This window comes from Buteo buteo, chromosome 9 (assembly GCF_964188355.1).
Source record: "Buteo buteo chromosome 9, bButBut1.hap1.1, whole genome shotgun sequence".
Lineage (NCBI taxonomy): Eukaryota > Metazoa > Chordata > Aves > Accipitriformes > Accipitridae > Buteo > Buteo buteo.
In genome coordinates, this window is record NC_134179.1 from 4,836,862 (window position 1) to 4,849,954 (window position 13,093).

The following is a 13,093-nucleotide window of genomic DNA, read 5'->3' on the forward strand; positions in this document are numbered from 1 at the left end:
CATGCAGCTACGAGAACCTGCATGTGAAACCTACCACCTCCAAGTTGGGGCTGAAATCCACCCAGTGGCCGGTAAGGAAGAGCCTGGGCGCTAACCACAATTCGACTCAGTGTGCTGCCCGTCTCAGGCTTTTAATGAAGATGTCAGCCAAGTCCAGTACTTTATTGGCCAAGTTCCACCGAAAGACCAAAACCCCTCCCAAAGCAGGTGCTGGGAACTTTTCACTTCTGAGCCGTGGTTCCTGTCAACCACGGCCAAGTGTGGTGTTACTCTTTGCAGCTTCAAAACCAACTCTTCTGACAGGAGGTTCCCTGTTACACAGAGGTTACAGCAGAGGCAGGGAGGTGGATGAAATTTTTCAGATTAAGCCAGCAACCTGCTACAATTGGCCAGAGAAGGTCAGCTGTGTTGTGGGAGGTCCGGATTACAGAGCTCCTTAGCAGATTTATACTTCCCAAGCAATGCTCTCTCCAAGGCACTCCCAGAAAAAGATCTCTACCGTGTTCCCCATGAAAACACTGCTGTGCCCACGTATTGCTACAGACAGCACGAGCACACAGACAGTGGTTGTCCATCCAAATAGGGGGCAGGAGGGATCCCCAAGCCACCAAGACCACCGGACTGTAGGACCCATGTCTGGAGAGACACCAACGTCCTTTTTCTTTACTATTTTTAATTTCCTCTGAGAGCATACTGAACTGGACCCCAGCCTGGGTTGCAATCATCATCTGCTGAGTGAAGTTGCTCTACCACCACGATATCCAATTCGGTGACACCAACTTTAAACTGTTAAATTAAAGCAGTTCCTCCCCACAGGGCAATCCTGCTCTGCTCCTTTCTGCCATCAGGTACCAGGAGGAGATGCCACTCACATCCTAATGTCCTGTGGAGGCCTTTAGGCAAGGTGCTTTGACTGTGGGCTTTGGAGCGGGGCCCATCCTCTTGCATTTCTAAAGAGCAAAGTGGTAAGATGTATAAAAATGACTGTATGGGGGAAAAAAAAAAAAAGGAAAAAGCGAGAGCTCTATTTTGCTACTCACGTCAATGGAAGCAGTTACATGACAAAGCCAGTTTCCTGGAAAAGAGTCCAGCCCTCCTTGTCCTATTAGCAGGAAATAATGGTGCCTTCCTCACTAATTTCTCATTTGCTAATTGCTAAAATGGAGTGAGAAGGTGGGAGTAATAGATTCTGAAACTGCTGGATACCCATTCTCTTCCACCACTAATACGAATGTCTTTTGGCTCTGTGGACTATGAGATTTCAGCAAGTCAAGTAATTTTTTATCTTTCCTGCGTACGTGTGCACACAGGAACAATGTCTGTAAATCTCTGAAACATGGAGTTACAAGACTATTCCAGCACGGCAAACTCCCACGAGAATGTGATCAGACACAGGATTAAATGCATTTTGGACACAACTGCATTAACGTTAGGTAACATGAAATTGCCTGTGAACTATTGATTCGTTTGAATGATATTATCCTCCTGCCTTCCTGACAGGTTATCCATTTACCCACGGCATCCTGTCAACCCACGCAACGAGGGCAGATGGCTAATGAGGACCTGGGCCTGAGGAGATCCTGGATGCAAGCAGAGCAGCAGGAGATATGTTGAGCCCCTGCAAAACACTACCTCCCCCCAGCCAGAGCTGGGAGGCAAATTGTGGGGGGCACAACACGAGCAGCTGTCCGACTGCCCTCTTGGCTTCATTATATGCAGAAGGAAAATGAGATGTTATGTACCAAAACAGCCACACGGTCCAAGGCTTCAGTCTCAGGCCAGACCGCCCCAATCTCAAGGCAGCTGAAATTAGTGCCTTTATTTATCACGTCTCTTCTCCCCTGAAGACGTTTCTAAGCTTTTGAGGTTGCTCAGGCCGTGGCAGGTTTGTTAAGCTCTGCTCCTTAAATTAGCAATTCTTGGGTGAGGGAATGTGCCCCGCTGGTCTCACTTCACATGGGGGAAACTGAGGCAGAGGTGCGATTTGCCCCAGTCACAGAGCAGTCGCAAGGCTGAACCCATGGGTCCAGTCTGCTCAGGCTGGCTGAGTGATGGGGGGTCAGTCCCAGCCCCCGGCTCGGCTCCCTGCGCAGCTTTCAGGAGGGACCCCTGCCCGCATCAGCCCCATTTCCCTGGGAAAATTCCCGTGCCCCGCTGAGGATGGAGGCAGCTGCCAGGGCTCGCTGCCTGACAAAGCGACCGCAGGCAGACCCAGACATGCTCCCCCACCGGAGTCAACAATTTGATCTGGTTCAAATGTTAACAGCAGCTTTTCCCCAGCTCCCATTAGTGGTGGCTGGTCATTGCAAGCTTTGGTCTTTTTCTACAGCCAATGCTCTCCGTATCCATCTTTTTCTAGGCAAGCCTCCAGCTGCAGAAAACCCCATTTCTGATGCTGTCATGCTCATAAAGCATCCACCTCTGTAACACAGGGGGATCGCGTGGCCTGTACGCGACCCTTTGCTTGCACTGCTCCCCGTCCTTTCTCCCTGCTCCAGCTCCAACCCTCTGCCTTTAAATGTTTTTCCATCAGATGCGCACAACAGTATTCTGCGGACCCAGGTCAGAAACAAGCAATGAGCCATGAGCTGCCTATGCAATGAGACGGAGACAAACTGTCCTTGGGGGAGACACTTCATTTGCAATGGGATAAGAGAGATTTGGTGAGGTCAGGCTTGCTACGGAGGGCAAAGGGGCGAGAGCATCCAGATACTCCAGTAGCTGCCGGCTCAGCTTCTGTCCCTGTTTGTTTTTTTCCTTTCCTACACAGTCGTTCACCACACTCGACATTTCCAAGCCCACGTTTTGCAAACACAAACTCATTTGCCATTCAAGGCCTGCACCACTCAGCTGATTTCCAGAGCTTGACGCCCCATCCGCCAGCCCTGGTCCTGCCCTCCCGATGGCAAGGGACGGCTGAGCCTCCGATGCTGCCTGGCAAGAGGCGAGCGCGGTCAGGAAAAGGAGTGGAAAACCCCGCTCTTGGACATGATCTCAGATGGCTCCTCTCACCATGCATTTGTGTGCAAGTGTTAACGCATTTACCTTTCCAAAGATCAGATTGAGGTAGAGAAAATATTGTTCAGATTTGAGAAGCAAGACTCAGACACGTGAATGGCTCTGTAGTGGGTGCACAGGGATTCGGTGTCAGATCCAAGGTTTTCTCATTGAGACATACTGACGCCGACTTTTGCCTAAGCTAGGAAAAAATTTAAACAGTCTGAGCACAACCATGGTATACATACCTGACCTTGCCTTGACTGCTAGACAAAGCTGGCGGGCCTAGTGCTTACACAGAATAGTTTCGCAGCCGCCTTTCCTGTCCTCTCCTCGTGTAGTTACTCTTCCTTATCTGCAGTGCTGGCTGGTACTTTTGCAGGCTAGAAGATAGCTTTCCAATGCACGAAGAGCAAGGAGCCATTAGGAAAATAACTCACACCTGTCAGCAGATTCTGTTTAAACGGGGGACTCCAAGCCCTGGTGTGCCTTGTCCTAGCCTCCTTCGTCTGCACAAATACAGTTTTGTAACCACATACTTTCAGGAAAGATCAAGGTACCTGGTGAACACAAGAGGGTGCGAATCAAAGAGATGGGTGCAAACAGCCTCTCCCTCATTACTTCCTATTCCACTGCCAATGATTTTTTTTTTTCCCCTCCCTACACCAGAACAATCGCAATAGCTGACCAGCCCTTTGCCCTCCATCTCAGCCCAGGTCCTTTATGCCAACCAGTGCAACCTGATGCACAGAGAAGACCATCAAAAATCACGCCAAGGTGAATTTCAGGTATACAAATCCTGGCTGCCCGAACACTTCCCCTTCTTTTCAATCCATTTTTTAAAGCACCCACCAAAAGTCAATATTCTGTTTCATGAGATCTCAGAAAAAGTAGGCCCTGAGGGTCTGCAGCCAAAAATTAATGAACTTTTACAGAAGAAAAATCCCCAGGCTTTGCTCAAATCACAACAAATTCTGCAGCAGCACCAGGCAATTACAGTGTAGATTTTCTGACTTCTACTACAGGGCTGCAACCACTAAATATGTGCTGTTAAATAACAACACTTAGCAATTCTATGGCACTCTATATTTTCAAAGTGCTAGGCGCACATTAGCTAATTGAATACAAAGGGGTTCCCTGGGAGACAGCACTGGAGGAGTTATTAGAGGATGAAGTCACTCTTGGGTTTCTGTGCTTCATGCGGCACTCGACCTGCATTCTCACTTTACAGCAGCAGACAAAACCTATGGAGTGACCCAAACATTTAGATCATTGGGAGTACCTGGCTAATAAAAGCCACACAGCCAACCTCAGTAATTCATGATTTTAAAACCATGAGCTTGGATTTTCTGGCATCACTAGCTGTGAGTTACGATCAGGAGATTTACAGCCTATAGTCTCCATTCCATTAGGAACATAAAGCCATAAGGTACAAGCATATTACTCAGTGCAAGTCTCTTGACTTGAAAGCTCAGATCGCGGGCCAGCCGATCCCAGCCGGGACTCAGCACCCACAAGCCCTCTCCCACCTCAGCCTGGGTTTCTGATGGAAATCCCCCTCCTGCCCTGCCCAGTTCACTCTGGCTCTGTAACACAACAGCAGCGACATGCTGCTCCTCACATTGTCACAGCACAGTGCCAGGTGAATGTACAAAATCACTGCTGCCGTTGCTCCGTGGGGACTCCTGCCAGGAAATTACTGTTCCCACAATACAGAGGAGGAAACTGAGGCACAGCGCAAAAAAATGGCAAGCAATTAAAAATTTGACAGCCCAGTTTAGCCCGAGAGACATGGATAAACAACACGCCTTGCAATGCAAAACATTAAAGGCAACATTCATATTTAAGCATGTAATTAATGAAGTATCCTCCCAAATCTGCACCTAAGTGATCCACTCCCAGACTAAAGTAGATGCCACAAATAATGTCCAGGTCTTCCCTCTCTACTGGCCCCACTGCCACCCATCACACCCTCCCTCCCACGTCTGGGAAGAGGCTGGAGACTTCTGTGTAGAAAGGGCCAGTCAAGCAGGGGATTATTAGTGTCATAACAAGCTGCCTGATAAGCAAATGTTTTTTAAAGTGTGGAGCTGCGAACCCTCAAGACTCCCCTGCACTGCCATGCTGTGGTCTCACTTCAGCGAGTGGCTCCTGGTAATTGCTTACCCCGCAGCAGCGAGACGGCCAGTTTGCTATTCAGCGCTCTGCATCAGCTATTGAGCTCCTTCCAGCTTTATCGATTTAGCTGGTGATATTGTTCTGCATCCCATTTGTGTACGCAGAACCTCGCTCCCTCACTTGATTCTTATCACATTTTTAATAACCTAGATCACCCGGGAAGCAGGGAGACAGAAACTACTACCTGCATGGAGGCAAGTATAAAGTATATACTTGGAGACAAGTATAAAGGTGATCTCGTTCTGGTTTTAGTGACTCCGAGACCTTCCCATGCCCTGCTCGACCTCACCCCATCCCAAGCCCCTGGAAGGAACAGGATTTGCTCAATACAACCTACAATGACAGTAAGATGTCCCCCTCCCTCCCTCCTCTCTCTCGCTCACACACACATGTGGTTATCTTCCTCTCTTAATTACTGCAAGAACTTTATTAGATTTGGGGATCTGCTGATTAGCAGCCTCCAAAACACCCTCTGACTCTGTCATTGCCCAGCACTCAGCAGGAGAAACTCCTGGGGCTCTAAGCTCAGTAGGCTGCTCTGACCTCATTCCCTCAATCCCAGCCAAGGATCCGGCCCTCTGACGGCAGCGAAGGCTCTTACACCAGGCACAGGTTCGCCGTGGGACCAGAACACACTGTACTGTTCCTTCTCTATTTTTATGTGGGATGGGAAGGAGAATACTGGGCCAAGGCTTCCATTTCTCTATTAAGTCCTCACTCTGGCAAAACTTCCATTTCAAGAGTATTTGGTGCTTAGAAAAGTTGTCACCTTCCAAACACGGACTTTCAACTCCCATACTGAGATTGCCTGGCAGCCTTTATGCAAGAGCCATACCTTCAGCTAGTGCAAAGTCAGCACAGCTCTAGTGACTTCGCTGCTGACATCACTGGATGCCAATGTGCATCATTATTCACCATTTTAGGGTTAACCAGAGGACATAAAGTATTTCAGCTCTTGGTTCTTTGGGCAACCAAAACTCTCTCCAGGGAGTCTCTCCCCGGGCCACGGGTGGCAGGATTCATACACTTGGTCCAAAGGGGCAGAAGGTACCAATCCTGGTCCTATTTACACTGAACAGATCTGGTGCAACTGCTCTGCAGTTACTCCAGGTTTTCACAGTTCAGGCATGAACAACGTGTTGAGTCCAGAGCAAGACTTGCTGACAGAGAGGGGAGCAGAAGGACTAGTCTTCCTTCAGGGACACCCAAACAAATGGCTAAACCATGGATTCCTCACAAGAAGCTTGAAAAGACTTTAGGCTTCTGTGTCACTGAGGTCCCTTACAGTGCGCTTGTACTGATGGAGATCATTAACAGCAGCAAGAGTACAAGAAGAAAGAAAAATGTGCAAATCAACAAAAGACACAAAACACAGATTGAAGTGAATGACTTTCCCATCCTCCTCTGTAACAGAGGCATGCCAGGGACCACCACCTGAGCATCGCTACCAGCCTTGGGCATGGCCATGTGGCCATTACATGACTGGGACATTTGGCCCCTGCAATGGTCAGTTCTTCACAATCTGGCACCAGTGACCAATTTCTCCCCTGAGATCGTCAGACCTCCTCTGTTAGACGTAGCAGCGGAGAAAATACCTGCCTTTGCCTCTCTGGATCCTGTTGCCCTCAGGGCTGAGCTGCCGAGTCTGTTAATCATTCCTAAGCTCCTCTAAGAACACATTTATTTATTTACTCAAGTGGACAATATTATGCTAAGTGCTTTATGCTTTTCTTGAAAGTCTCAGTTTATTTATAAACTATTGACAGAGTCAATAAGTTTATAATGGGCCACATGTAAAAATCAATTTCTCTGGAAGAAAAAAAAGCCATCACAGCAACAAATTGTGGCCTTTTGAGTAAGTAAGTGGATGTGGGAGATCTACCCAAGGGACTGTTATTCAGCCATTCATGTAGTTAAAGAGGAACGGCGATCTCAACAAACTCAGGGACAATTCAGGGGAACTGTCCATATATAATCTGGTTGCTCTTAGAAAGTTGACACCTCACCAAAGCATCAGTGTGCCATATGCTAGTAAGGATGGGTCTTTTACCTCCTCATGCAAGGAGAGCTATTAAATTTCGGAGGCTGTTCTTCAAACAAGAGCACTTTAGGAAAATACATTGCCCACATACTTAGTGAAAGCAATTTACTTCAACTTCTCTGCAGGGAGCCTGAAGTTTGAAGAGTGACAAATACTCAAAGAGCAAAGAGGTCAAGTGCTACTGTTGGGACCTGAAAAGCACAACTCTTGGAAAACAAGGGGCAGAAAGTCTGAAGGACAAATAGGACAAGAGAGCATGAGGGCAGAGGAAAAGAGAGGTTTGCTCTCCCATCAGAGGGCCTGGGCTGTATCTGAGAGAACGATTTACTCAACAACTGGAATTCAAGCACAGGATGGACTCTGAACAATGCATAAAGATGACCCAGACAGGTAAGGTAGCACAGGCAGCAAAACACAGGGAGGTACAGTTATTGCTTCATCTAAATCCTCCTTTTCTCTTGCTAACTGGAATGAGGAAGAATTGCTTTGGCATCCTTGCAAAAACCTGATTTGTTTGCCCTGCTACCACATGCCACTGAAAATATGAACCATAAATCCACGGAATGATCAGAGCTCTACAAAAAGGTTTGCATCAGCTACTGGGAATCAGGAAGGCTGGCTGGACTGCAAGGTAAAATTTGTCACAGCACGACACAAGAGTTCGCCGCCTTCACTTGTGCAAGGGAGCGCGAGGGTGCTTGCGGCCAGCAGACCTCGTGCAGCGAGGCCAAACACCATGGCCTGCGCCGGAGCTCGCGCCGCAGAACCAGACACAGAAAGAGAAGGTCATTTTCGCAAGAGAAAGTAATTTCACAAGGCAGGACTAAAAACCTAAGCTCCACAGCCCTGGTCAAATACTAAGCTGTAGTCCACTTTCCCTCCGCTTTACATCATCCCCTCCTTCCAAAGGATGTTACCATAATGACAAGCTACCGCTGAAACGTGTGATGTTGTCTGGGTGATTTGGACACTAATTTCCCCTCCAGTTCCAACAGGGCATCCAGAGTGACAATTCAGCCTTGAAAACTTCATCCTATATGAAGACCAACCTCTTTATAAATCACTAAACAAAGAAGAAAAAACAGGAAACAAAAAACCAAACCAAAACTGATTTATCTGGTCTCTGGAAATTGAATACGGCAGCTGTTTTATCAGCAACAACACCTGCGCACAATATTGTCAGGGAACAAACTGCATCCAATGAATAGACCATCTGACTCAAGGCACTAGTAAAACTCCCTTACACCTTCCTTCTTACAGTAATAATTTTAATTGTTTCAATTATTTCCATCTAATCTCCTTGATAAATGTTTTGAAATGTAAACCCAGCCTGAGGTCCATACGTTATATTAAAAAAAAAAAAAAAAAGAGAGACAGAGAAAAAAAAGACAAAAACCAACAAGCTACACAGAATTAACAAGCTAAAAGAATTAATTGTAGCACGGGATTTTGGAGGCATCCAACAACCCCTCCTGCTCAGCACTGCTGATTTCAAGGATTTCCAGCACTAGGAGGAACATTTTTTTTCGATGCACAACAGCCTGCCTGCAATGCTTTATTTATGCACTGGCATTATTGTTATTATTACTATTATTATGGAGCACACCATCGCCCCCTTACGTGGTCATAAGCTGTGTGGATACACAAAACCCCCGTGAAGGGACGACGAGAGCAGCTCTGAGTTCATCTCGGCACCGCACAAACGAAGGCATAGGGAGCAGCTGGCCACTGGGTCAGCATTTGCCATTAATCATCAGGAAATTTCAGCCCTCCCAGAAGGGTAAGTCCCAGAGCAAGGGAGTTTGTCACCTTGTGGAGATACCAGGAAGAAAATTGGGTCAGAGTGAGATTTTCTGCAAGGGGCCTGAGGACAGAAGGGTGCTCAGTTGCCACGAGTACCCCGTACGCAGATGACAGACGTGGGGAAGAAAAATGCAACAGACCTGCTCTGTTCTGCGAGTTTCATTAGGACTCCGGGAAAATTTGTTGAGCTTCTGTTGCTGACAAAAAGCGTCCCTTGAGCTGGCTGAAGGAGGCTGATAATGAATTCGCACGCAGTAAATTAGCCTGTGGATATTTTTACATCAGGCTGCTCGCCTCGGCTCCGATGGAAATGCACTGGGGGCCGAGGACTTCCTCCTCATTTGCTCCCGCAATCTCCTGCCAAAGGCTGGCATCTGCTTTCACGCACCGCTCTGCCTCCCCCTTGAACGGTGGGGAAAGCAGTGCTGACGCTATCTGCAGTCATCAGGCTGGCTAAGGAGGAGCCGTCACCCCCGAATTGCTCTCCCATGGACCGGCGCCAGGGGAGTTGCAGCAACTTGCCTCCATCTAACACTCCGCAGAGAGAAGAGCTGCGACGCACAACTAGCTGTCGGCTGGGATGTGCTTATTAAATAAAATTAATGCTAGAAGACAGAAACAGAATTCCCCTCTAGTGCCGCAGGGCAGGTGTTTAATTCAGCATTTTATCCCCTTTTCTCTTCCTTTTTTGCCTGAAATATTTTTCCATTTCCAAGCAGCTTAATGCTATACAAACTGTCTATTCCCTTCCTGATGGGTTCTCCCTCCATTTAAAGCCATCTTTTTGCTTGCTCCCCTTGACAGCAGTTCACTATGATTTTTATCTTTTCTATTAGGCAGTGATTGCAAAGCCTCAGAGGGTTCATTAGGAGCTTGATAATCCCTCCAGATTTATTAGTCTAAATTGCTCACTCCCATCTCTCATCCCCATTTAAATATTACTAATTTCCTTAAACATCTCTTCCATCTGCCCAGGTTTTGCCCGATGTCACCTTTCTTTAACGGTCCCTGCCAAAAATCCAGTTAACTCTGCTAAGGGCTGGTCTTTTGGACAAAGTGGTAAAATAGCCTGGGTAAACAGATTAATATCCCGGGAGAGTGAATGGCAACAAAATTCATTTCTCTCTCACCTGCCGTAACTGCATTACACTAGATGAGTGGGTTTCAAAGACAAATTTCACCTCTTAACCTTGAGCAAACGCTTAATCACACCCATGCTCAAAACCAGTCTGGTGGTGGTGGCAGTGGGGAGCTTAATTTTTATATTTCTGTTGTCTGAGCGCCATCCAGGAACACGGACTCCACTGTGCTTGTGACGTGCAAATAGAAATCCCTTACTATGTGCATAGTCCCGGTCCATGGGGTGCACAGCAACTGCTGGGACTGGGGAGGGCAAGTGGAACAAGAAACAGTGGTTGGGACCAGAGGGCAACAGGAAAACTACTTGCTGGGACTGGGAAATGACTGGAGTGGTTGAGTGCTGTGAGCAGGATCTGATGAGGACAGCCACTGTCCCTTACCAGCTCTACCAGCAGCACCAGCACAGCTATGCTCTAACTGGGGGGCTGGCACTGGGGGTGAGAAATCACAATGCAGCAGCCACTGCCTTAAAACAAGTGACGTTCACCTCCCGAGGGTGCAGCTCTTCCCTCAGCGTCCATCACTGGCTGATCCCCCCCAGGTACAGCCCTTCCTTTTGCTTTGCTGCCCAGTGCTGATCGTTTGCATGGGGATAAACAGGAGCAGCGAAGCTTGTTCTTGCTGGACGGCTATTGAGCAAGGTTAGGACCTATGGATCAAGCACTAAGCAGGAATCAGAATGCTATTAGTTCAGGTAGGAAGCTTGTGGGTTTTGGTTTTTTGGTTTGGGTTTTGTGGGGGTTTTTTTGCATTTTTCTCTTTTCTGATGTCTCCTTTCCCTATCCCTTTTCCTTTCTCTGTCCCAGTTGCTCTCTTGGCTTTCAACCCCTCCATTTCCCTCCTTCCCCCTCCTCCTCTCCACTCCAGCTCTCCTGCCTACACATTTGGCTTCATCCGTTCCCGTCTGTCTCCCACCCAAACACAAAGTGTGATTCAGCTCTCGGCTTTCCTGGCACACGCACACCCTGGCATAAATATTAATAGAAATTAGAGAATATGAGTATCATTTGGGGTTGGAAGGCACCTCCACTTAATCATCCAGCCCGTCCTGCCGCACTCAGGTTTCCATCATCCCCACACCAGAATTAATAGGTAGGTATCTGGTCTCCGTGGCGGTAGCAGTTCCCCCACGCCACTAAGCAGCCTGTTCAAGAGCTTTGTAGCTGCTGCAAGAGAAGTTTCTCTGATGTTTATTTTGGGTTTCCCCCTGCTGCTGCCTAAGCCCATTACTCCTTGTTTAGCACAGCACTCAGGGATTTAACCATACGATCCCCCCATTAATGTTATTAGTAGCTATAAAGCCAAATCACCAGGGGCCATGCTGAAGATATGCCCCGCTCTGCCTCTCAACATTTATGGTATCATCCTTCCTTTGTCTTACACAGCTGCTCTCGGAGGCATGGCAGAAAAGCACGGGGCCGTGGTGCCCTCCGCACGCATGCCCCAGTACAGTCTGCCCTTCTCCCGGTACGGAGAACGGGCTCAGGGGCTGACACCTCCAGCGTAACCCTCCTGAGCCCTTGGTCAGGAACCACGCGCCTGCTGGTGCTTCCCAAGGACCTGCACATCTCATCGCACTGCCTCTGGCCGCAACGGCTACAAATCCTGCCTTTGGCAGCTGCGCGGGATCGATGGGTTCTGCCGGGCACCCGTCGGCTTTCACCTCCCAAAGGCCAGGGCAAGACTTTCCCTGACTGATGCTCAGGTTTGCAGGGGGACACCCCTCCTCGCCTCCCCCTCCCTCCACCGCAGATCCCCCGCTCCGTAAGCACGTGGCTCTTCCCAGCACTCCCACAGGCCAGGGAGATCAGCTCCCATTAACATGACTCTACACGCACACGGGAGAAAAGCCGAGAAAAATGTCTTACCAGATTAGTGAAGATATACGTGTAATAGGCAGACGCCATTCCCAGTTCAGCTGCCTGTGAAGGAGAGGAAAGGAGATTAGACCAGAGCCTGACAATCTTCAATCTCCACTCCACCAAGGCAGAGACTGGGCCACATTTGCTTTTTCATCCTTATCGCTCCGTGCAAGCACTGCTCTCTTCCTGCAGGCGGGGAAGGGTGGGACACAGCAACACAGTTTGACCTGCGAAATTAAAGTCTGGGGAACTAATTTTTCAGCGGGACTGAGCTTACCTCCGAGGTCTCCCCTCTGCAACAGCACTGACAAAGCACCTGCACAGGGGCTGCCTGGCAGAAAGAAATGACCCAACGCTGCACGAGCCGCAGCTCCGGAGCCCTGTGAGCATCCCCGCTCCCACTGTGGCACGGCGCAAGATGGCATTCGGGGATTTCTGCAGGCGCAGAACCAACAGCAACGGCCGGTACAGACCCTGGCAAGGCGAGGTGGGGTCCCGCAGCCCCAGCCTGAAACCTCCGGAGCCCCTTGGGGTGAGTTGTTCCTCGGCTGTGCAGTGTGTTTGGAGGAAAGCGAGGTTGGCTGAGGTTTGCCGCTTTGTACATGAATGCTGCTTTTCTCCTGCTCAACTACCAACATCTTTTTGAACGTAATGAGGGAAAGCGGCAGTTGAGAAAACTCAGGGCTTGGTCTCCTTTCACCACAGATGCAGAAAGCAAGGCAGAAAAAGCTCTTCTGGAGTTACAGAAAAAGGACAGTCATCCCAGTGGTGGTTTTCCCACATGTATCAGTCAGATTTGGGCTCCAGTCCCACAGATTAATTAGCATGAATGAAACCTAGTAACTCAGCCTGTTCTCCAGAATTTAGACAGAGTTGCAATGGCCACAGAAATAGAAAAAAGAGGGTAAAAGTGTCTGGAGATGCAGAGGGAAGGACACGGATTTTTCCATGGGATGATCTTTTCTAGAGATCACAGACCAGATCATTGAAGTCCTTTTCCAAAATTCAAAATTCTCAGTCAACAAGGAGTTGGTTGTGGGAACAGATGCTCAGGAAAGTTGGGGATTAATCT

The 13,093-nt window shown here is 48.6% G+C and overlaps 1 protein-coding gene across 3 annotated transcripts in view; it reads right to left on the minus strand.

Annotated features, from left to right (window-relative positions):
- GRIK4 (glutamate ionotropic receptor kainate type subunit 4) overlaps positions 1-13,093 on the minus strand; it is a 208,917-nt gene that overhangs the window by 46,577 nt on the left and 149,247 nt on the right. For all 3 annotated transcript variants that reach the window (XR_012651547.1, XM_075035022.1, XM_075035023.1), the window contains exon 7: positions 12,028-12,081. Coding sequence is in view for 2 of the 3 variants with exons in the window: in XM_075035022.1 (XP_074891123.1) it covers positions 12,028-12,081 (54 nt within the window). In the remaining variant the exon portion in view is untranslated. The remainder of the gene's footprint in view (positions 1-12,027; positions 12,082-13,093) is intronic.